Source organism: Vanessa cardui, chromosome 19, assembly GCF_905220365.1.
Source record: "Vanessa cardui chromosome 19, ilVanCard2.1, whole genome shotgun sequence".
NCBI classification, from domain to species: Eukaryota; Metazoa; Arthropoda; class Insecta; order Lepidoptera; family Nymphalidae; genus Vanessa; species Vanessa cardui.
The window spans coordinates 2,270,151-2,296,118 of NC_061141.1; the positions used below are offsets into that span (position 1 = coordinate 2,270,151).

The following is a 25,968-nucleotide window of genomic DNA, read 5'->3' on the forward strand; positions in this document are numbered from 1 at the left end:
AAATTAGATTTACTTTTAAAAATTCAACAAATAAATACGTTTCTCATTTCTTCTTCAACGATGTTAACATAATCAAGAAACGAGAAATATATAAGATGGAAACAAATGTGTATATTTTGAAGTCAATAAATCCTTTCAGTACTTTAAAAAAACGCCTGGATTTAGGTTCAGGTTCCATTACAGGACAATAATTGCTGTAAAGAACAGCATTTTAAATGTGTTTATTTCAAAAGAGTAACTATGCGAGTTCCTTGCCGTTTCTTCTCGCTAGAGTGGTAGTATTTAATTACCGACGAACAATGATATTCTAATAAACAGATATGTTATATCCATACTAAACAACAGAAAAAAGTGTGCCGCGCCGGGGACCGTTTATTTTACATTTCGTTACAAGTAAAAAGGATAGCTTAATAAAAACAATAAGTAAAAGGGATAACTAGATGTTTTAATTACGCAAAACGTATTACTACATAATCATGTTGTATTATAACGTATTACTGGCATAATTATGATGAAAACGACTAAAGGCAAACGTCCCAATTAGGACGTTTTCTAGTCTTCACTTTTTGCGCGTTAATGACATATCTGTTTACTATATAGAAAATCATTGCCGACGAATCAAAAACGCTTCATTTCGAAGTATACTTGAATAAAAATTGATTTGATTTGATTTTATTTGATCTCTTGGTTGTAGGGCTTTGTATTAGTCTGTCTGGATAGCTACCACCACTCATCATATATGTACTTAGTATTATTGTGTTCCGGTTGGAGGGGTGGGCTAGTGTAACTGCAGGCATAAGGGACATCACATCGTAACTCCTAAGGTTGTTAGGGCATTGGAGTAATAAGGAAACACTTCGTCTCATTGCCTCCACTGGTGACAGGATGGTTCGTTTTTTGCCCAGAGGATCGGAATTGCGATTCAACGGGGAAATGCTGCTAGCATTCTTGCCACCATTCCACGCGTTCAAGATTTATACAGTAACTAGCTTTAGTTCATATTTGTATATATTTATGCATTTAATGTTGTTAATTCTTATGTTAATAAACTTAAATTTATTTATAGCAAGGAATGGTTATTATTTATTTAGTTTTGAAGTAAAAGATTTAGACATACGAGTATGTCACGATAGTCGCCCTCAATTAAATCGAAAAATAAAGAATTTTATTTGTGATCCATTCGAATCATATAGTTAATTTATCTTATAGGTTTTATTAATCATTATTTATAATATAATAATTAAAATTATATTTCTTAAATTTAAGTATTATCCTTATGTTAATTTATATTTTACTGTAAGTAGTAGAACATTTGCCATGATAATTTTTAAATGTAATATATTTTTTTTATTTTGGATGTGATATTGTATGTAACGTATGTTTTCCAAATTTAAATAAAATAAAACTTCTTACAGAGCCTAACTAAGATTGTGACTCTTTACCATAAGGTGTCAAATATAATCATTATATCAACATCACACTAAGAAAGGCGACTTTATTAAGGTACCGGTGTGTTTCTAACTTAACTTTTTTTTTTATATTTGCTAGCACTCTTAGAAACAAAAGCGGTTTCCCCACAATGAAGGCGTGTTGTTCTTTTCTTGGGTTTTCATAAAAATTATGTTGACTAAAATAATTAAAATTCATTCCACGTAGAAAAAAAGGAACAAAAAAAACATCTATTTTAATATTCAAACTAAAGTTATAGCGCAAAGAGTGTATTACAGTTTAATAAATACATATACAATAATATTAGGTATTATAAAGAGACTGGCAACCCGCCCCGGCTTCGCACAGTGAAATGTTGATACGAAATATTATATTGTAAGAGCAAAAACATTATTTGCTTACGACATCACTTCAGAAACCTCTAAAATTATCGGTGTTTCTATACTATATTATAAATGTATTATACACACGAATATTCCATTTAATCAATCTATTTATTAAAAAAGTCACTTCAAAATCCGTTGCGTAATTTCAAAAGCATAAATAGACGACTTTGTTTTATACTTGGTGGTAGGGCTTTGTGCAAGCCCGTCTGGGTAGGTACCACCCACTCATCAGTTATTCTACCGCCAAATACCAGTACTCAGTATTGTTGTGTTTCAGTTTGAAGGGTGAGTGAGCCAGTGTGATTACAGGCACAAGGGATATAACATTTTAGTTACCAGGGTTGGCACATTGACGATGTAAGGAATAGTTAATATTTCTTACAGCTTCATTGTCTATAGGTGATAGTGACTACTTACTATCAGGTGGCCCATATGCTCGTCCGCCAATCTATACCAAAGAAGAAAAGAAAAAATACTATGTAATGATATGATCTTGGTTATCATTAACAGACGAAGGTATACATATCTCATACTGGATCTCAGAATACAACCCACGTAGCAAACACTTACAATCTTTGCTCGTAATAAAAAAATATTTACTACAAATTTTAATATCAGATACAATCCTGTTTACAACAATATCTTTGTTTTATTATGAAACTTAAAAAAAATAGTAGACGTCTGTAATCCGGAATACCCTGTTTTTTCTCGTTAAAGATTATACTAGAAAATATAAACATCGGCTAAGCCTTCGTTAGCCGATTAGAATATTCGCGTTGCGTTCCTTTTTAAAATCCTTTTAATAGTTTTATACTTTACGATATATTGAAGCGTTTAACAGACTGCTAGTATGGATCTACCGTTTTGGAATAAAAAAAAGTAACAGCCTGTAAATTTCCCACTGCTGGGCTAATGGCCTCCTCTCCCATTAAGGAGAGGGCTTGGAACATATTCCACCACGCTGTTCAAATGCGGGTTGGTGGAATGCACGTGTCCGTTTTGGAATATTAATACTAATCCGTACTAATATTATAAATGCGATAGTACTCTGACTGTCTATCTGTCTCGCTTTCACACCAAAAATACTGTACCGTTAAATGAAATTTGGTACACAAATAGTCTTGAGCCTGAGAAAGGACATAGGCTACTTTTTAAACGGAAAAAGTGTTGCAAACAAAGAGGTCTTACATCAATGTCATATTTTAAGTTAATTTGTAAATATATCGATATTTTCTACACGAGCAAGGTCGCGGTTAAGAGCCAATATTATATATACTAAAGTAACCTTTGTAAAGTTGAAGTTAATTTTAAATGTATATCAATCACTAATACCTAGAAACGATGGATGGATTGTGTGAAAGACGATATGGCTGGAAAGAATATTACTTGTGACATTACGTCAGGGAAGTATGGAAGATGCTGCGCCGACCCCAAGTAAATTGGGATAAGGACCGGATGATGATTACCCAAAAAAAACAACAAAAACTGAATGCTAGTGTATGCCTAAACATTAATATTGTTGCATTAAATATAAATAAATAAATATTGTACAACATCACAAACATTACTCTGATCCCAATGTAAGCAGCTGAAACACTTGTGTTATCAAAAAACAGAAGTAACGAACACCACAATAAGTATCATAAGCAGCCAGACCCAAGACAACATGCAAACAACCGGTGTTCACACTAATCGACCACCGAGGTCGTCAAATTTGCTAAGCTATGTAAAGTCGCATTATATACAAAACTATAGTAATTTCACAAATGAAGGATTTTAATAGTGTTCTAGGATGTTGTATCATAAAATTCTCACATAAAACTTTTAAAGACATGCAGTCGGGTATAGAACGACACAACTTACATGTAGCATCGCCAACCGGTATACAACCAATAGAAATAGCTCCCTATCGCGCCATTCGACGCTATTCATCTATAGATTCTCGCGTCAGTTCAACCCGAGAAAGCAAATCGACGAGTCAAATTGACGAATATATTAGGTCATATGATATTACAAGTTATTACGTTTGGGTAAATATCATATTCACATAAGAAATAAATATTGATAATTTGGGATAACGTACTTAATTCGGATGTGATCGGTTTTACGAATTTTGCCGATGCTACATCTAAGTTGTGTCGTGCTATAATAAAGGTACCCAGTTTATATTTGTTTCTAGTATTATTATAAACGGTGTCAACTTCCAGATATTTACTAAATGTTAGTCCCAATAAACATTATTTTATGTATACTAATATTTTAATTACAATATTAGTAAAAAAAATATTCTGCTTCGCAATATATTAAACATAATGTACAAATATATTATATAAAAGATGATATAGGAAAGGAAAAGGAAAGTAACAGCCTGTATATTTCCCACCGCTGGGCTAAAGCCTCTTTTTCCATTAAGGAGAGGGTTTGGAACATATTCCACCACGCTGTTCCAATGCGAGTTGGTGGAATGCACGTATGGCAGAATTTCGATGAAATTACACACATGCAGGTTTCCTCACGATGTTTTCCTTCACCTCCGAGCACAAGATGAATTATAATCCCAAATTCAGCACATATGGTTAGTGGTGCTTGTCTGGGTTTGAACCCGCAATCATCGGTTAAGATGCATCCGTTCTAACCACTGGACCATCTCAGCTTAAAGATGATATATAAAGATGATATACTATTAATAAAATAAATAAAAATAACTCCTGCTTTCCACTTGCATACGGCGCAGTGAAATTTTTTAAGGCAATGGTTGATATGAAAAGATACAGGAAAAATAAACAATTAAGTAAGACTAAATTAATCAATAAATTTTATTATAATAATTATTTGATTGAAAAAAAGTCTGAAATTCATCACAAGGCTATCGAATCTGTTTGGAAAAAATAAATGTACGAATTTCTTGAAGTTTCATTTTGCTTTAGTATAATTTAAATATTGATTCAAAAATACTTTGTTTGTAATGCATGATACAAATAATTTGCAACAATATTTCCTTACATAAAATCCAAATATATTTTATCACTACATAGTATAAAACAAAGTCGCTTTCTCTGTCTCTATGTCCCTTTGTATGCTTAAATCTTTAAAACCAGCACAACGGATTTTGATGTGGTTTTTTTTAAACGATAGAGTGATTCAAGAGGTTTATATGCATAATACATGCACAATGTAGTAGAGAATAGCTGACAAAATGTGAACATTGCAAAACACTCTGCAGTATATTTAGTATCAGCATTACAACCGAAGCAGGGGCGGGTCGCTAGTCATAGTATGCCCTTAAAAGCCTACTTGAATAAAGTATATTTAGATTTAGATTTTGTTCTTTGGACAAAGTCCAAGTTTGCAATGCCTGTTGCATCTAATGCTATTGCACATTCCTTAATAGGCTATTTGACAATGCGGAAAATAAATTGTGAATTTGTAATCAGTGTATATTATGAGTTTAAAAATGATTATTTACTAACGAAAGTTGAAAATAATACTTAATTTATTCAAAAATCCTTAAATAAAAATGCATTTTTTCAAACGGTTGTCACGTGACACAAAACGCTACTGATTGGCCGGGCTTATGTTGAAGTCACTTTCTTGTAAACTTTGCTTTTCTACTATACGTACTAAAGATTAAAATACAGGGAAGTGACGTCACCGACCCCATTGCAGCGCCATATTGTCCAAGTAGCGTTTTTGCGGGCTATTTAAATATGGAATTTTTAATATGATATTTTTCGACAAATATGTACTAGAAATAAAAATCACAAATTTTACTGGGTTCCTTAACTTCTACTAAATAATATTAAATGTATTGTAAAAACCAGTCACATTGCCTATTATCATTTAATAAATTATCAATAACAAATATTCTGTGACGACCTCCGTGGTCGAGCAGTGTGTACACCGGTTTTCATGGGTACGCCACTCCGAGGTCCTGGGTTCGATTCCCTTCCGAGTCGATGTAGAAAATTCATTACTTTTCTATGTTGTTTTGGGTCTGTATTTGTGGTACCGTCGTTACTTCTGATTTTCCATAACACAAATGCTTTAGCTACTTACATTGGGATCGGAGTAATGTATGTGATGTTGTCCCATGTCTTCAAAACATTTTCTACATTATTAATATCTAATATCAAACATAAATACGAATGTAATGAGACTCACCGCATAGCAATACTTATAAATATATATTTCATGTTACACGTGCTACCGACACTCATTATTTTGACGTCCATTGTGACACCGCATACAAATTGGTATCAAACGATAATAGGGATCGGGATTTTAAATCATTTTCGCCGTTGAAATAAATTCCTATATTCTAATTCATTGAACATACATACATTAACAGCCTGTAAATTTCCCACTGCTGAGTAAAGCCTCCTCTTTCTTTGAGGAGGTTTGGAACATATTGGTTTGGTGGAATACACATGTGGCTGAAATTCGATGAAATTTCTTCACGATGTTTCCATTAACCGCTGAGCACGAGATGAATTATAATTCATATGTTTATAAACACAAATTAAACATAATTATTCAGTGATGCTTGCCTTGGTTTGAATCCGCAATCACCGGTTAAGATGCACGCGTTCTAACCACTGGGTCATCTCGGCGAATCAAAGAACCTGATTTCTGATTTTGAATAGCTGGAAACCTAAAATAAATGGATAGATTTAAAAAACAACTTCATATTGAACTAATAATAATTAGCTTTAACGATTCAAAAATACTTGCTAAAGTATACTCGAAATAAGTATATATTGATTTTGATTTATAGACATTCCGCTTATTAATTACTGATAGAATTGAACCTTCGTTGACTACACATTTATGAAAGAATTACAAGCATAGTAATATGGATCACTAATTATTTTAAACGAGTAAGCAAAACAAGCTATTTCGCCAACGATATTTCAAAAATAACACAATTTATTAACTCGGCCACCGCGCTGTCAGGTGCAGATTTTGAGATTTGCTTTCTGGCACTAAACCAAATGTTAATATGAGTTATTTTGACCGAAAAGTATAATGTAAGAGATTTTTTTGCTATACTGCCTATCCCATATACGGCGGTTCAGGATCATTTATAGGACAATATCTAAATCTTGATGTGTGCAATTAAAGTCGTTTTAATGTATTTCAGTCATTATATACATTCAAAAATGAAATGAAAAATCTCTTTGATATGCTTTAGAGGATACCTAGAAAAGCTTATACAACATATTCGAATATATCATTTTTATTTTATTTGCCTTTTTTTCTGATGATATGAACTAATATTCCAATTTCAAATACTTCATTCAAAAATTGCATGGTTCGGAAAAGAACTTATATATGAGAAGACCAAATGATTCTTACTCATTCTTTCTTTTAGGTCTTTAGGACTCATGAATTCTACCGCTACATGGTATTACAATTTGGCGGTAGAATTTGATAGTAGCTTAGTATTGTATTAAAAAAGTAGTATTTTTCAAGCACTTTTTAATTGTAATATCACAGGCTTATATTACACTTAAAACCACTATAAAAAGTAATTTTAACCTTTGTCATTCAATAAATAAATCTCTATTCCGTTCTAGGATGAAAGGAGGATAAACTAGCAAACTCACTTTCAAATTCGTGATCTTAAGCACATAAATGTCCCATATCTGGACTACAGGAGACGTTTTTTATAAAGTATTTGATACGATGATCGGCGCTGTCCCGAAAATTCTGACAACACACGTGGCCTTTGTAAATCTTTTTCCTTGACGTTATATATGAAATAAAACATATACAATATATCTTAATTTCTGTGAAAACGAATATATTTATAAACTGAAATAAACAGTTTTTTATTTACTTAACTGGATTATTTTGCAACGTAAACGTTGACGTAAGCTTAAATTTTTTTGTATGTAACTAGCGACTCGCCTCGGCTTCACACGGGTACTTTATATGTATCGTTACATTATGACCAAATTACATAAAATCATTAAAAATTGTACTCCATGTGTTATTCTGATGTATAACCTATATTACTGTAAAATTTCATCCAAATCCGTCCAGTAGTTTAGTCATGAAAGACTAATAAACATACATCTATCCTCACAAACTTTCGTATTTATAATATTAGTAGGATAAAATCTGACTCGCGGTAGCCGGTAACGTTACTCGTCTTATAGCAATGAGTACGCTCTTTACTTACGCTACTAAGGAGGCCAAGTCGTATCGGAAAAACACCGGGGAAAGCTGATAGCCAGACTGGATGTGCAAGGCAGAAAATCCGTTAAAAATCGCGCTGTTAATTTACGGACATCGAGATATCGAGGATGTAATATCGAATGGATTTGATGAAATTCTACGGCCGGGATTAATCCATACAATACCTCGACAAATTCCCTTTGAAACACAAATGTATTCGTGTAGCCTGAATTAGTAACTGTTAATACTATAACTTTACATGGCTTAATTGGTAGTTGAATAACTGAGATGGTCCAGTTGTTAGAACTCATGTATCTTAACCGATGATTGCGGGTTCAAACCGAGGCAAGCACCACTGAATATTCATGTTGTTTATAATTCATCTCGTACCTCGTGAATTAAAACATCGTGAGGAAAACTGCATGTGTCTAATTTCATAGAAATTATGCCACACGTGTATTCCACCAACCCGCATTGAAAGAGCGTGGTTGAATATATTCCAAATTTTCTCCTCAAAGGGAGAGGAGGCCTTAGCCCAGCAGTGGGAAATTTACAGGCCGTGTATTGAGTAAAAGCGCTTATAAATATGTAACACAGTCCTCACTGTGTTTCTGTAACATTGAGAATGTCTGTAATCGTTACGATGACATTACTGTAGGTGTAAAACTTTATGTCTTGAAAAATTTAATAGTACGCGCTCGGATAACATCTTAACACCACAAGTGCCAGTTACGTTGTATCGTGATCCTAGTAACGCATAAAATGTATCAACACGAGCTGTTAATATAAAAATAAATAATAATCAATCATAAAAATCATCTGACCTTGAGCTGTTTTGTTTTTTAAATAATCATGACAGTAAAAAAAAAGTCCCTTCCGCTGTCTGTCCCTATGTATGCTTAGATCTTTATAATTACGCAACGGATTTTAGTGCGGTTTTTTTTAAATAGAGTGATTCTAAAGGATGATTTTTGTATGTTATTACATTGACAGTATAGTAAAGAAACACTGATAATTTTGGAAGTTTCTAATGTGATGTCGTAAATAAACATATGCTGTAGTTTATTCAGTGCATGTATTCAGTAAGAAAAGTAGCCTATTTCCTATCTTGGTGTTCAAATTTGATTCATGCCAAATTTCATTAAATTCGATCCAAGTGTTGTGAAAGAGCGGACGCTTATAATTAATATGAATATAGGTCAGTATTTCACCTGTGCAAGCCGGGGCGGATCGGTAGTGAATATTAAAAAAAAATTTAATTCATCCAAAGATATGAGTTAAACAAAAGGTCAATTAAACTGCAAGAGTAGTAGTAGTAGTGGTAGGTAGTATTTAAATATTGACGATTCAAAAACACTTCATTGAGAAGTTTACTTACATAAAATTGTACTTTTCTTACATACTCTGTAATTAAAATTATGGAGAATAATAATTTGACTTGGTGGTAGGGCTTTGTGCAAGCCCGTCTGGATAGGTACCACACATCAGATATTCTACCGCCAAACAACAGTACTTGGTATTGTTGTGTTCCAGTTTGAAGGGTGAGTGAGCCAGTGTAACTACAGGCACAAGAAACATAATATGGTCGTTCCCAAAGTTGGTGTCGCTTTGGCGATGAAAGCAATGGTTAATGTTTCTTACAGCGCCATTGTCTATGGGCGGTGATAACCATTTACCATCAGGTGGCCCATATGCTCGTCCGCCAACTAATAACATAAAAATTTCTTGCCGGTTCTTCTCCATAGAATCCTCTTTCCGAATCGGTGGTAACGTTACATTTACAAAAATATTTTTAAGAGTCTGCTTGAATAAAGTATATTTTGTATTTTTTTTTTTTAATTATTTTTAAAAATATGGCGACGCAGTAAACGAAGAAGTTTTTACACTGGCAACATAACAAGTTTAAAGCGCAGTTAAAAAACAGTTTTAAAACGCTGTTTTTTAAATTAAAACAGAAAAACGCAAACTCCGACGCAAGATAATCAATTTACCGACGGCGCCCGGCGTTGCTTAATGTATTTAGAATCTGTTACGTTTTTAGGAAAAACGAGTCTGAGGTCCGTCGTGTTTTTATAGCCTGATCTATTTAACGTTGAAGCTATCTTGATGTTTCGATTTTTTATTAATCGTTTTTATGATTTTTTTTTTATGACATAGTTGGCAAACGAGCAGGAGGCTCACCTGATGGAAAGTGACTACCCCCGCCCATGGACATCTGCAACACCAGGGGGCTTGCAGGTGCGTTGCCGGCCTTTAAGAAAGGAGTACGCTCTTTTCTTGAAGGTTCCCATATCGTATCATACCGCCGGCGAAAGCTGGTTCCACAAAGTGGTTGTGCGAGGCAGAAAATGTCTAAGAAATCGAAATTTGTAAGAGAGATACGATTAGGTATTGAGTTTTGGATAGTTTTATTATCATCATCGTAAGTAATCATTACACGGTGTAAAAACAAAGTCGCTTACCGCTGTCTATCCCGATGTATGGTTAGATCTTTAAATTACGCGTCGGATTTGTTGTTATATATATATATATAACAACAACAGCCTGTAAATTCCCTCTGATGGGCTATAGACCTCCTCTCCCTTTGAGGATGCGGGTTGCCCAATGCGGGTTGGTGGAATACACATGTGGCAGAATTTCTATGAAATTTGTCACATGCAGGTTTCCTCACGATGTGAGCACGAGATGAATTATAAAGACAAATTAAGCACATGAACCAGCGGTGCTTGCCTGGGTTTGAACCCGCAATTATCGGTTAATATGCACTCGTTCTAACCACCGGGCCATCTCGAGACAGACATACTATATTTTTTTTAAATTCCGATTCGTTATATTTCTTCTTAGGAAGTTTATTCTATAATTCGCCAAACAGTCGTAAGTTAATTCTTAATTAAAATTCACGTCGTAGAAAATTAATGAGCTACTTAATTGTTTTAATTGGCATGAGTAGAACTTTAAACATTTTTTTTTCCTTAATCATTTGTACAGGAAAAACATCTGAAAAAAATACAATAGAAAATATTTCATAACTCTTGTCAAATAAGCATGCTCTAGATATCGTTTATTTTAGTTAATAAATCTAATTACATTTATGTCGCTTGTAATTAAAACATCTGACAAAAATATGGGGCATAGTTTGCCTCCACCGGAGATGGAGCTGGTTTTATTTTCGGAAAATCGGAATTGTGTTTTACTAGGGAAATTATATTGCATCAATATTCCAAGTGGTCATAAAATCAAAATCAAAATAAACTTTATTCAAGTGGGCTTTTACAAACACTTTTGAATCGTCATTTAACAATTAAGTGAAGCTACCACCGGTTCGGAAAGTAGATTCTACCGAGAAGGACCGGCAAGAAACTCAGTAGTTACTCTTTTTCAACATTTAAAAAAATACAGTCAAGTTAGTTAATATAATTATTTAAATTAATGTATCCTGCCTGGAAGTCAATAGGTTTAATTCCACGCTTTTTTATCATCTACAAAATCTTGTATCGAATAATACGCCTTTTTCACCAATGTATTTTTTACAAACGATTTGAATTTACGAGACGGCAAAGTTAAAAATGTCTGTGGAATTTTATTATAGAAATGGATACCTTGCCCCAAGAAAGATTTATTGACTTTGCGGAGTCGGAAACTTGGCGTTATAAGCTTATCCTTACTTCTAGTGCATATACAATGATTATCACTGATTTTATCAAAGTTATCAATGTTACTGTGAATATAGATGATATTGTTGTAAATATATTGCGACGCAACAGTGAGTATTCCTACTTTGTTAAAAACATCCCGAAGAGAGTCTCTAGCTCCAAGATTATAAATAAACCGAATTGCTCTCTTTTGTAAAATAAAGACAGATTCAATGTCTGCAGCGTTACCCCAAAGTAATATGCCATATGACATAATACTGTGAAAATAACCAAAATAAACTAAACGAGCGGTATCAATATCAGTTAGTTGTCTAACTTTTCTAACCGCGTATGCTGCGGAGCTGAGTCTCCCTGTTAGGGACGACAAATGGGGACTCCACTGAAGTCTGGCTCACTCGCCCTTCAACCCGGAACGCAACAATACTGAATACTGTTATTTGGCGGTAGAATAACTGATAAGTGGGTGGTACTTACCAGACGGGCTTGCCCTACCCCTACCACCATTGATTGGAACATTTAATTTCATTAATTCTTATGTTAATAAAAAGTTCAAAAACTAACGAATCAATTATGTAACAAGATTGACATGCAAAACACCACTTATTGCTTAAATAAAATCTTGACGCCAACAAAGAAAGTTTACAAGACATTTTTAAATTACTTTCGAGAACCAAAATAAATAACAAACGTCGTTAAAACATTGCTTATAATTAATGATGATGAAGAAATTAATTTATGTTTTTGTTTTTACGACTTCACTTGATTACTCGCCGAATAAAAATAAGTTTGAAGTTTGCGTAGAAAATTACTTAAGCCATACAAAGTTTCAAAAAAATAGCAACGATTACATCAATTATAAAAGTTAAGTATTAATTAAGTTGAAGGAAATAATTACAAAGAAAAGTCGATGAAATTGTAAAATATATATTTCTTTTTTTTTAGTAAATTGTCTTGAACTGCGTTTGAATAAAACTGTTTGAAGATCCGGCTTAAATGTTGTTTTATGCAAATCTCCGACTAGAAGAAAAAATATATGTTTAGATTAATCACATTAAAAAAACATTAGTTTTGAAAATTAGGTTAATATATATTTTTTTTTAAATAATGAAAATAGTCTTATCGTATTGTATTGTCCACAAGTGTCAGAATTACTGCGACAGAAGTAGGTTACCTCACGTAGTTTTCCATCGTCAATGAAAATTAGTGGTGCCGGGATTTGAACCCACAACCTTCATTTAAAATCTACGCGTTTTAGACACTAAACCATCTCGGCTATTTTAAGTTACAATACATTAGTCATTTCTGATCGATTTACTTATTAAAACACTTTGGGCCAAGGCCTCCTCTCCCTTTGAGTGAGGAGAAGGTTTGGAACATATTCCACCAAGCTGTTCCAATGCGGGTGGGTGGAATACACATGTGGCAGAATTTCGTTCAAATTAGACACATGCAGGTTACCTCATGATGTTTCCTTCGACGTCGAGCACGAGATGAATTATAAACACAAATTAAGCACATGAATATTCAGAGATGCTTGCCTGGGTTTGAACCCGCAATCATCGGTTAAGATTCACGCGTTCTGGCCATAGAACGCCAACGCCGAATCTGGGCCATCTCGGCTCGAAATACTAGTAATTTAGATAAATAAATATCTAAACTGATATTTAAATATGATTCGAATGGAAATCCCCTTACTTTTGAATACAAGGTCCCGGTTCCTTGAGCTGTTCCTCGCTGAGGTAGTCGCACTTGGTCTCCGGGAAGCCGAAGAGTTCAGCCAGCTTGTTGATCTCCTTATACGTAGGCCGAGCTCGAAGAACCTGACAACCAGAAAAACCTTAACTCATCATAGACGATCTATGAAAAAAACGTTGAAACAATAATGGCCAAGATTTCAAAAGACACTGATGTTTTTATTTTAAGTTTCAATGTATGAGCATTTTTTAAACATAGATGCCTTCGATGTTCCTTAACTCTGACAATACGATAGAATTACATCCTAAAATGACTAGAGAGAGTTGAAGGGCAGGATGTACCTCGTCACATTAAGATCTATTTTCGTGTGCTCAGTATGAGCGACAAACTGCTTTACCAATGGAGAATGAGATATTGCGTCGCAATGATTTGATGCTTAGATTCAAAAGGTACTATGAGCTTAAAACTTGATAAACGAATTAATTTGAAAACCTACGAAGGTTTCCTTACTCTGGCTGTACATGCTTTCCGGAGCACGGAAGCTCCAGACCGGTGCAGAATTTATTATTAAGAAAACCATAATATTTTATTGGTACCTAGTCAAGTAAATAAAGTTGTATCTACTAGTCTTGTGAACAAGACATTCGTATATAATAGTTTGCCTCTGTGGTCGAGTGGTGTGTACACCGGTTTTTATGGGTATGCCACTCCGAGGTCCTGGGTTCGATTAATGGCCGAGTCAATGTAGATTATCATTAGTTTTCTATGTTGTCTTGGGTCTGGGTGTTTGTGGTACCGTCGTTGCTTCTGATTTTACATAACACGAGTGCTTTAGCTACTTACATTGGGATCAGAGCAATGTGTGTGATGTTGTCTCATATTTATTTTTTTATTTATTTAAATAATGTCGAAATATCCAGCTCCACCAAATAAAAATAAAAGACATGGTAAATATCCCGTATTTAGTAACTGTAATTCAAAAGTAGAAAGTATTTTTATGTTGTATAGTAACAGTATAAAGGTATATTTAAATGCACGTTACCTCTGTAGCTACCCCATAGCGATCGTCGACAGGCGGCATGTTCCAAAACACCAAACCGACTATCAATTCGTCACGAAGATAGAACAGCATACCTCGTTTATATCTGTTCTTATATTCATCTGACCTGCATAATATTTGCTCAAGATATATATTTACATTCATAAATAGTGAATAATCTTATCTTATTTGATCTAAATATACGTATGAACATATTTTATAGCTGAAGTTCACAGGATTTTCAGAAAGTATCAACATGAAAAAATTCTCACTATTGGACCAATATGAGCTCCCTTTGGTTTGGTTGGTTGGATGGTTTTATTTTATTACACAATGCTGCACTAATTCGGTTTGAAGGATAACCATATGAAAAAAATTGATTTGACGCTGTAAAAATCGTTAAAGATTTTTTATGATAAAGGTAGGTGGATAGGCAAATTAGCCACCTGATGGTAAGTGGTCGCCATCAAAATCGCTTATATATAATGTTGCTTTAAGAAATATTACCTATCGCCAATGGAACACTTCCTCGGGCAACCAACCTCGAGAGCTGAGATGTTATATGGCTATAGTCAGTCACGTTGACTACACTGGCTAACTCACCCTTCAAAACAAACACCAACAATACTAACAATTGTATTGATGCTTGATCAACTTATGAGTAGGTTGTACCTACCCTACGCACAAAGCTCTACCATCAGGTCATAGTGGTACTATAATTCAGGTGTTTGCCAAGATTCCTGCATCCCTAGGTCATCTCTCGAACAACATTAGATTTCTATAACTATCCACAATAACGCAATTTTTACGACATTTTCCACCTCGCACGACCACTCTGTGGAACCAGTTTTCGCCGGCGGTTGTTCCGAATCCGACTTGGGAACCTTAAGAAAAGAGCGTACTCCTGCCTTAAAGCATGCAATTGTTGCAGATATCCATGGGATAAGTTGAGCTTCCTGCTCGTTCGTTTGCTCCCTATAGTATAAAATAACTAACTGTTTGTAGCAAGGTCTGTCTCCATCCCCGGCAGCTGATGCTTGCAATTGAGTATTTTCATTACACGGCTTGAATATGCCCACAGTGGACATGCATGCGCCAACTTCACCTACCGCCTATTAAATATATAGATAACCATTACATTTGTACAAAAAATATTTAACTAATTATAACTAATTTTGATACATTGACAACCTAATTTATTTAATGTTAACAGTCCAAGATTTGTTCAGATTTTTAGTATATTATTTTCGTAATCCATACAAATACTATAAATACGAAAATAATTCTGTGTGTCTGTTTCGCTTTCACGCCAAAATAACTGGACCGATTTGAATGAAATTTGGTACACAAATGGTGTAGAGCCTGAGAAAGGGCATAGGCTACTTTTTAACTGGAAAAAAAGTTATAAACAAAGAGGTCTTACATCAATATAATATTTTAAGTTAATTCGTAAATATATTCATATTTTCTAAGCGAGCAAATCCACAGGTAACAGCTAGTGTTAATTATTTATCCTTCCATTATATTAGAAATGTTATCGGTCTACTAATCACTAGAGGCAAATCTGCCTCAAGATTAATTCGGCACTTAGTTCCCAAGAAGATTATCACATATAACAGAACATAAGATAACTTGTGATGTTGCATCGCCAATGAATAAACAACCTTCCATGTGTCTATAGTTACACTGGCTCACTTACCTTCAAACCGAAACACAATAATACTAAGTATTTTTAATTGGCGGTAGAATATTTGATGACTGGGTCAAACTTCTATAACCCACTAAATAATAAATTCATTCAATAAATAACGCAACGAATAACACTGAAAATATGCACAATTATAAAATATATGGTATATATACAACTAGTAGTCGACCGCAGTTTCGTTCACGTAATTCGGCAAAAAAGTAACATATGTCCTTACTTGGACTTCAAGTTTGCTTCGTACCAAATTTCATCAAATTCGCTTCATTGGTTTGGTCGTACAAAGAGCGACGGGCAGACAGAGTTACATTCACATTTATAACATTAAGTATAGAAGTAGATTTTAAGTAGATTTTAACCATTGAAATATTTATGTGGATCATTAAAATATGAGTTTCAGATTGTTATGATGACTGGTAATAACATGCAGGTTCATTAAAATAACAATTTTAAATAATGTGACAAAACAACGGCACTTAGAGAAAATAATAACAATAAGAAAAATGGTACCAATTGTATCGTCTTACCTCCACTTCGAGAGATTCACCGAGGTGTAACTTAAAGTGTGGTTCCATGTTACACGGCACCCAGTAGCCGGTCATGTTGGCACCGGCCACGTAACCCTGCTCCTCAGCGTTGCCGAAATGGGACAAGCGGAGCCTGGTGTCTTTCCATTGGGAGTAGAAACTCGCCGCGTCACCTGCCTAAAATATGTCAATCGGTTCATTAATCCAATTTCCAAATCGTATGGAAAAGAGTCGAGATAGCCCAGTGGTTAGAACGCGTGCATCTTAACCGATGATTGCGGGTTCAAACCCAGGCACGCACCGCTGATTCATGTGCTTAATTTGTGATTGTAATTCATCTCGTACTCGGCGGTGAAGGAAAACATCGTGAGGAATCCTGCATGTGACAAATTTCATAGAAATTCTGCCACATGTGTATTCCACCAACCCGCATTGGAACAGCGTGGTGGAATATGTTCCAAACCTTCTCCTCAAAGGGAGAGGAGGCCTTTAGCCCAGCAGTGGGAATTTACAGGCTGTTGTTGTTGTTGTATGGGAAGAGTCTTCGCGTGGAAGCCCCTTATAACAAATTATACCCCATTTTGCATCAGTTCAAGAGAACATTTGCATTATAACCGATAATTGCGATTATAACACACGTGTTTGCACGACTGAAGTTTCATGTGCTTAATTGTTGTTTATAATTCATCTCGTGCTCAACAGTGAAGGAAAACATCATTAGAAAACCTGAATATGTTTTATTCAATGAAATTGTACCACATGTCAATCCATTAACCATCATTGAAGCAGAGTAATGGAATGTGCTCCTAAACTTCTCCACAAAGGGAGATATGACTATGGCTTTAGCAAAGCAGTGGAAAATTACAGGCTGTTAATGTTGTTGTATACTTTCCGTACCACATATAAGTGTGTCCTCGCTTCCAACTCGGTGTTGACGAGAAAACCTCCATTAACCGGGTCCAGTTCTAAGAAAGATGGTTCCGCTAACTCTACGCGCGGTTCCGTGCCAATCGCTACAAAAACCTATTAAAAGAGAAAAAGATCCAAAAATTAAATAGTCTTCTTTATAAAATGATCCTCCAATATCACAAAACATTTAATCATGTGAGCCAGTGAGCCAGTCTAACAGGGAGATGTCATCTTAGTTCCCAAGGTTGGTGGCGCATTGGGGATGAAAGGAATCGTTATTGTTTCTTACACGGTACCGGTTGTGGTCACTTACCATCAGGTTGCCCATATGTTCGTCAACCAATAGCATAAAAAAACTTACTTACATAGTCTGTAACTATAGAATTTCCATTTGATAAAGTTAATTCCAGACGTCCGTCGGGACTTTCGAAGGCATCATATACTTGGGCTGAATAAAACAAGTAAAAAGTATATCATTAATTCCAAAAACGCGCACAAAATTTGTTAAAGAAAGTAAATTAAATGTATCGCTCAGTATTAGCTTTCTAGCCACTGGGAAATCTCGGCTTTTCGTATAATTACTTATTATAAAACAGTGGAAGAAGTTAAACTACGATATGATATAGTACGACACAATTTAGTTGTAGCATCGGCAAAATTCGTAAAATCGATCACATCCGAATTAAATACGCTATCCCAAATTATCAATATTTATTTCTTACGTGAATATGATCTTAACACAAACGTAATAACTTGCAATATCATATGACCTAATGTATTCGTCAATTTGACACGTCGATTTACATGCACTTGCTTTCTCGGATTGAACTGACGCGAGAATCTATAGCGACAAATGGCGTCGAATTGAGCGATAGATTTTGTACAAATCGACAGTAATCGGTTTTATTGAATTTGCCGATGATACATCTAAGTTGTGTCGTACTACAGTTATATGATAATCGATTACTTTTCGGTATAACAGACACCCCTTCGCACTTAATCTTCTCGGCCGCCCATTCGCCCAGATACTCCGGTAACACTCCAGACATGATACCCTTGTCTTTGAAGATATGCACTATCTTCAGCGGTTCTTTTTCATCGTGGCGTTCCACCACTGTATCTATTATTTTATTTATTTAGGGATCAAACACAAAATAATATAATTAGTATTATATTAGACTAACTAGTAAAATTAACAGTATTAAAAAAATCCGAAAGCGCGGCTAACGCCTGCTATCGTGTTGAGGCAAACACATTTCAAGTTGTGGAATAAACTCATATCTAATTCAAATAGAAGCAAATTTTAAACTGTTGTTTTTCATTACAATATTAATTTCTCAAATAAGCTTATGAACCCAAAACATCAAATAGGCCGTATGTTAAAACATAAAATGAAATCGAGGACAAAATATTTTTTAAAATATTTCTTTCAACCAAACAATAAATGTTTTACAAAATACAATCGTGAAAATGGGTCTTTAAACAAACAATAAATACTGGAACATAACTGAAAACTTCATTTTTCAAGTCAAATATTCCATTCACGACACCAAAATAATTTTTAAATATTATTATTATTTCATATAAAATTAATACAGAATTCTTACTCATCCTCCCCAAGTACCAAGCTAATTCACATCCTAGGAAACCACCTCCGATTATAACCACATGGTTCGAAGCCTTCACCTTCCGATACGCGATCTCCAGATCTCGGATTGTACGAAGCGTGCACACTCTTTCCCGAATTTGTTTCGACGCTGACTTGAATATAGATAGGTTATTTGCCTTTGCACCTGACAATACAAAAGTATACAAAACTGTGTAAATTATTAAAACTTTCACAAAAAATTCACTGAGACAATATGCCGGCCACAAGAGGACAAAATCAAATAAACAGCATTTTACATAGATTTATTGCGATTCAATTGGTTTCAGGTATATGTCGTTTCTAACGTCGATGAATATGTCTTCGAAACTTTGAAAGTAAAATCAAAGTAGATATAAATTGTTAAGTGGAATAGTGTTGTATTAAAAGAACTATCAGTAATATAAAATATACATGTAATCAGTGGCGAATTTACATATTTGCCGCTAGTAGGCTATTAAATTTTTGCCGCCCCTACTTTTTTTGCAACATTTATGTTTTGAGTTCTATCGTCCTCATTACATCAGTTTTTTCCCGTTATTAATATGATTATAAAGTAGGTGATATTTCTGTCAGTTACTAGATTATTTTTCCAACCCGCTATGTAGTGACGAGTATACGGATTACAGACGTAATGTGTATTCATATAGTTATGTTTTGATTAATTTCTGTAACTTAATAATAAATTTGGGCCAATTTTGCCGCCCCTCTTGATGTGCCACCCTAGGCTCCAGCCTATTTAGGCTATTGGTAAATCCGCCACTCTAAGGTTTGTCCATACGCATTCCTTCCTCGATTTCAATGAACTATTGTCCCAAATAGTTTTAATAATCCGCTAAACAAAGTACACCACATTATAAAAAGTATACTTCACTTAAATGTCCTTTTATTGTCGTCCTCTAAAATATAGGATTTGGATTTTACACAACAATACTTTAGTGTTTTAGTTAAACAAGCTTCAGATTAGTATTCGAAACATGCCGATTTCCTTACGAAATTGAGCACGAGATATATTACAAACATCAATTAAAGTTCTAAAAGGTCATTGTTTTTTTTTCCAGACACTCTTTGATGAATTCGACGAGTCTTCGTTAAGATTAATGCATTCAATCCACTATGTGCACTCTGATCTTACTTGATTTATTTTTCATCCAAAAAAGTTTTTTATCAAATACTAACAGGCCCGATCACGCGTTTCTGCGAAAGTGAAACCGCGAAACCCGGCGTACTTGGGTGCACTCGGCGTTTAGGGCTCCGGGGAGTGAAAATCACCAAGTGGGGAAAGTGCGTAATGCGTTTTCCAGCGAGAAAAAAAGGCCCGTTTACGACGCTAAGGCTATGATATATGCTGAATTATAATAGATGATAATGTTTCGTCAAAGACTTCACCAAAAAAACGTTGAATGTTATGGTACAAATTTAATGTAAAATTATTGTGGTATTTACGTGATGCGCGTCCAAAAACCACAATACATTATTTACTTATCTTATATTATATTAATAGCGGAGGCCGATTTCTGTTCCAGTGATAATGGGACGATAGTTTCACATAGAAAATGGGTTATGATCACATTTTGAAGAGCTCTAGCCATACATGAGCAAAAAAATAAATGGGATTCTTGACGTCAATTTACTAAATCATTGCGATTTACCAAAAAAATAACTTAAGAACTTGCTTAACTTAAATGGAAAGTTTCGCGGGAGATCTATTGGTTTGTAGAAATACTACAAGATTTCTACCAGAAGCGACTCTAGCCCTTGTGGCGCCTGTTTGCAACCAGTATCCTGGCTGTACTCTGTTACTAACCAGGCGCTAGAAGACATCTCTCGTAATATATAGGCTGTTCCCCACACATTGTCTTCACCCAGACGACGTGATCATCAGCGTCAACTCTCAGCACACACCAACCTCTCGCTATTGACACGGCTGGACCTTTTTTCTTACGATAAAACTTTACGGGATCCATGAAGGATGCACAATCCGCGTAATACATCCTGAAACAAAATCTCCAATATAAAATACTCATTGAAATGAGAACGTTCATATAGATTTTTAAATAAATTTGATGCTTGACCCTAATTCAGGCATAGGGAATATATATATTTCTATTTTCCCACTCTCTTAACCTAGCTAATTTCGTTCACGTTGTATTATTTATACGAATAAATAATCCTTGATAAATACACATGTAGCATATACAACTTAAGCCATGAAAGAGTTAACTTTTAATGTCTAAAACCAAGCTTCTTTTGTAAAGCAAATTGTTAGAAATTTTGGAAAAATGAAGCATCAAATTATTCTATAATTAGTGTCCCTATTTTTGGTTCATTTATTACATATGACCATTTTTAAACACTCATCAATTCAAAGTGTTGAAGTATGTCTGGTACTTATTTTTGCTTTCTGCAACTTAAGTATCGTCAACTTATTATTTTATTTCACTCTTATCCTCGGGGAGTACGTTAAGCTGTCACTCTTGACTCGTCAACAAAAGAGAGAATTATTCTAACGTATAAAAAAAACCTCTTAAGTGTATTTCGTTCTCAATGTATCCCTTGGGTAGTATTACACGAGCATTAACTGTCAAAATAGCTACTGCTACGTCTATAAAAGTCCTAAACTTACGTATGTCGCCTCCCGTCTTCGATATAATTGAGAGTTTTTATGTCAGGTGGTTCAGGATTCCACCACATGTGCTTAGACATTGGGGGCTGCATGTACGGTAGACAGTCTTCTTTAGTTATGAAGAAAACCTACACAAACATATTAATAAAAAAAATATATATGTCTACATACCTTAACTAATCAATTTAAGTTTTTCCTAGACAATTAGTTGAGAATATAAAACTAATCTCACGAAAGCTTTAGTCTTTAAATAGCACACAGTACAGAGCTCTGATATAATAACTGTTCCAATAGCCTAATAGAGACAAAATCCATTGAATTAAAACAATGCACTAACGAGCTGACACAAAAACAAAAACTAGACAAAGATAGAATAAATTACAACAATTTTATTATATTAATATGAGCGACTAAATTAGGATATGCATGCTTTAATAAAGATCACAAATGTTCACAGAGGCACATCTTTGTTTTAAATATAGTTAGATAAATACAAAAACAAACAACAGTACTTGGTATAGTTGTTATTTGGTTTGTGGCTGTTATACTGGCTTACTCACCTTGAGTGAGCCAGTATAACAGCCACAAGGGAGATAACATTTTAGTTCCCAAGGTTGGTGGCGCATTGTCGATGAAAATAATGTTTAATGTTTCTTACAACGCCATTGTTTTTGGGCGGTGACCACTTACCATCAGGTAGCCATATGGGCTCGTCCGCCAACCAGTAGCATAAAAAAAATCTCGTCATTATACTATGGATGATGAATGTTAGCAAAATGAGTCTTTTCTGCGTGATACCGACTTCGAAGTTTCTATTAATCACCTTGGCAGTCTTATCGTGTTCCATGATCGCACGGTAAGCAGCCCAGCCAGCAGCCCCGGCGCCTACTATCAGATACTGCACACAGGCTGGTAAATCCTTGCAGTGGAAAGGTGCCTTAATTTTTCTTCGAGGGCGCCCTTAAAATACCAACAAAGATCTGTTTTTTTTACTCTTTTTTAATATAGAATAAATATCTTCAATTGTTTAAGCATCATACTTACACTTAGAAGTATGGTCACCAAGTTTAATTCTCATTTCTTGCCATAAATACAACTTGTAAATCTGTTGGATTTTAATTATTACATTACATTTAAAAGATGAAAAATAAAATACTTTTAAAAAGTTCGATAAATTTTCTTTTTGACTTCAACTTACCAACCCCATAATACCAAAGAATGACGCAAGCGACCAGACATAGATCCAAGGGAATGGCTTAGGTGGTGGTGGTGGACATTCCGGTGGTTCCGGAGGTGACCTCGCCGAGCAAGGACCCTTCGTGCGAGCACAGTCAATCATGGGCTGCAAGATTTGGTAAATGATATGGATAATTTCAATAAAGAGCTTTGAACCTCTGAAATTAGCTAGATTGAAGACTTGAAAAAGATTTGTAATTGAATTCAGAAAAAGTATTCATCTCAAGATCTTATCAAGGTTTACCCATTCTACCAAAACATGACCTATTGTAAAGAATTTATTACGTTCCTTAATTCACCAATCATAGACATCTCATCACTTCCTAACTTTTCCTTGACTACCTAATAGGCTTCTTAAATATCCAAAAAAGCCGAAGCAAATAAAAAATAAATGTCTATATGTACACAATCACATCCTACCATTAATAGCATTATCTAGTAATAACCGTCGTGTAAAGCAAATATCGAGGTTGACTCACTAAATTGTCAATTTAAGTCATGCTTATACTTATATATTTAATTTAAAGAAACACCCTTTCGGATTTATGCGTACACCGGTGTTCGATATGATACACGATGACATCGCAAGTCAATGATCTTGTCTATTTTGAAAAAAATTAATAAAAATAAACAACAAGGTTCGGAACATAGAACATACATCTACCACGCTATTACAAAGTCGGTTGGTGAAATACACATGTGGCAGAATTTCGATGAAATTAGACACATGCGTAGGTCAGGTTCAGTCAGGTCAGGCATTGTGAGCCTGACCTGACTGAACCTGAGTTTTTCTTCACCGCCGAGCACGAGATGGATTATAAACACAAATTAAGCACATATACAGTGGTTATTTCCTGGGTTTGAAGCTGCAATCATCGGTGAAGATGTATGCGGTGAAAACGAAAAGAAGCGGTTTAAAAACAAATGAATAATAGAAATAAAATACCAACGAATCTGTCGGACAGGTAGAGAAGATTTGTAAACGTTTAGATTAATTTAGAACTAATCATAAACTAGGAATTAAGGAAACATTTTACGGAAAATATTTATTGTTTATAATGCACCATCTTATCAAGGACTAAATTTATATTACAATAATTTTATCAAAATCAGAGCCCGTTTAAGTTAACTGCTCATTAGTTTTTTCAAGATTAGACACTTCATCTATTTCTCTACTTTCTTCCTTTTCCGCTTGTGCAAGTAGTGTAATTCTATCGAGCGGTTTCCAGGGTTCATGAAAAGCGTATTTATATTTCTGTTTCCCGTGATAACCAAGTTTGGGCAAAGGTTCTTGCGCTTCATTCGAAATTTTGGTCAATTTTGTTCCCGGATTTTCCTTCCAGTAATCGGGATGGATGATTGGCGAATTATGGAACAAATCTTGTATCCCTTGGTAAGTGTTGTTACTAAAATTGATTTCTGCACTATTGAAGAGTTCTCTTGAATCTTCGCTCTGTATTCCCTGCCAAAGAATTATATGTATACACGACTTTCATTTATATTGACTTTTAAGTGCGTTTGACGAAATCTCACAAAACAATACATTTCCGGCCCCTTTTTATATAGAATCTATTTTACTATGACTTTAATCTTACCAAAACATGACGTATTGTAAAGAATTTATTGCGTTCCTAATTCACCAATCATAGACATCTTATCACTTCCCGACTTTTCCTTGCCTCTACCGAATAGGCTTCTTAAATATCCAAAAAAGCCTTCGTTAGCAGGTTCCTCTTGTTTTTCAGGCTGCTCCTCCGTACTCTGTGGAGCGCGGTGCTGTTGGTGTGGATCAGTCCCTGAGTGGCTATAGCCAGCGTGTGGATGATGATGTTCGCGTCCTCCTCCGGATTGGCTGGTAGTCAACACGACACCCGTCCACTGATGAAGAAAGCACAAGCTGGATTTCATTAGATACTTAACGGGCTCTGATTTCGTCTAACGCACTTAACGCACGCTTTAAAAGTAAAGGATGCCACAAAATAAACAAGTTAAATAATTTTGTTAATATAACCAACGACAAATTGATACAATACCTTCGCATTACTGGGCGGCAATGGAGGCACCACCACATCTGGAACTTTGATCCTGTAAGGGTCGTAGTTTGGTGGTTGTGGGTCTTTGGGGCACTCATTTCGCCACGCCGGTGGTGGTGGATCACTCTTAGGCCATTGTTCGACCTGTTTACCCTGGGTTTGAGCTACATCTTTACAGCAACTCCCTTTATCTTTGTTATAATTCCTTGTTTGTCCTGAAATATTGTTAAAATTACATACTTTCTACTCAAAAATTGACAATATCTTTGACAAGAAAATAAATAAATCTTTAATTTACAAAAGTAAACCATTTTATATATGTTAATTGTTTACTTCGGTTTTTGTTTAAATTGTATTAATAGATATTATTTTATTCAACTGTTTGTGTAATGCTTCGTATTATATTCTATAAATGGAAGAGATGATGTGTACTCTGTGGCTCTATTATATATTGGTAATTTCAGTGGAATATATATTTTGTTAGAGACTCAATATTTAAAACGGTAAAATTGAAAAATACGTCAAAATTAAGTATTTTAATAGTCTTAAGAGCCATACCTAAGTAAGTTGCGACATCAAGGCTATTGTTGCTGACCACAGCATTGAAACGGCGAATGTGATTACAGCATCTAAACGGACAACTCAACATTTTGTTTAATTTTCTTTATACAATATACTATAATTTAATGTTTGTTCTATTTGAAAAAAAATGATTCACATAATTTTTTGATAATGACAGAAATTTGTAAATCCTATGTTTTTTCGACGGTAATTAAAAAATCGAATCCTCGAAGGAAACTGTCAGATGTTATTGAGAATGACATATTTTTCTTTTGCGAGAAAGAAGTTTGTAAAATGGATTTATAAATATTTAATTGAATTAAA

At 34.6% G+C, this 25,968-nt stretch overlaps 1 protein-coding gene across 1 annotated transcript; it reads right to left on the bottom strand.

Annotated features, from left to right (window-relative positions):
• Window positions 1-12,578: 12,578 nt before the first annotated feature.
• On the bottom strand, window positions 12,579-25,840 carry LOC124537945 (apoptosis-inducing factor 1, mitochondrial-like). Its single transcript, XM_047114920.1, has 16 exons — window positions 25,642-25,840; window positions 25,084-25,298; window positions 23,013-23,156; window positions 22,859-22,919; window positions 22,638-22,774; window positions 21,815-21,942; window positions 20,996-21,183; window positions 19,151-19,336; window positions 18,511-18,663; window positions 17,909-17,991; window positions 17,532-17,657; window positions 16,635-16,811; window positions 15,399-15,514; window positions 14,406-14,529; window positions 13,364-13,488; window positions 12,579-12,685 (listed from the first exon to the last, which is right to left on the bottom strand). The coding sequence occupies exons 1-16, from the start codon at window positions 25,730-25,732 to the stop codon at window positions 12,670-12,672; spliced, it is 2,070 nt and encodes a 689-aa protein (XP_046970876.1). The 5' UTR covers window positions 25,733-25,840; the 3' UTR covers window positions 12,579-12,669.
• Between the last annotated feature and the right edge of the window lie 128 nt (window positions 25,841-25,968).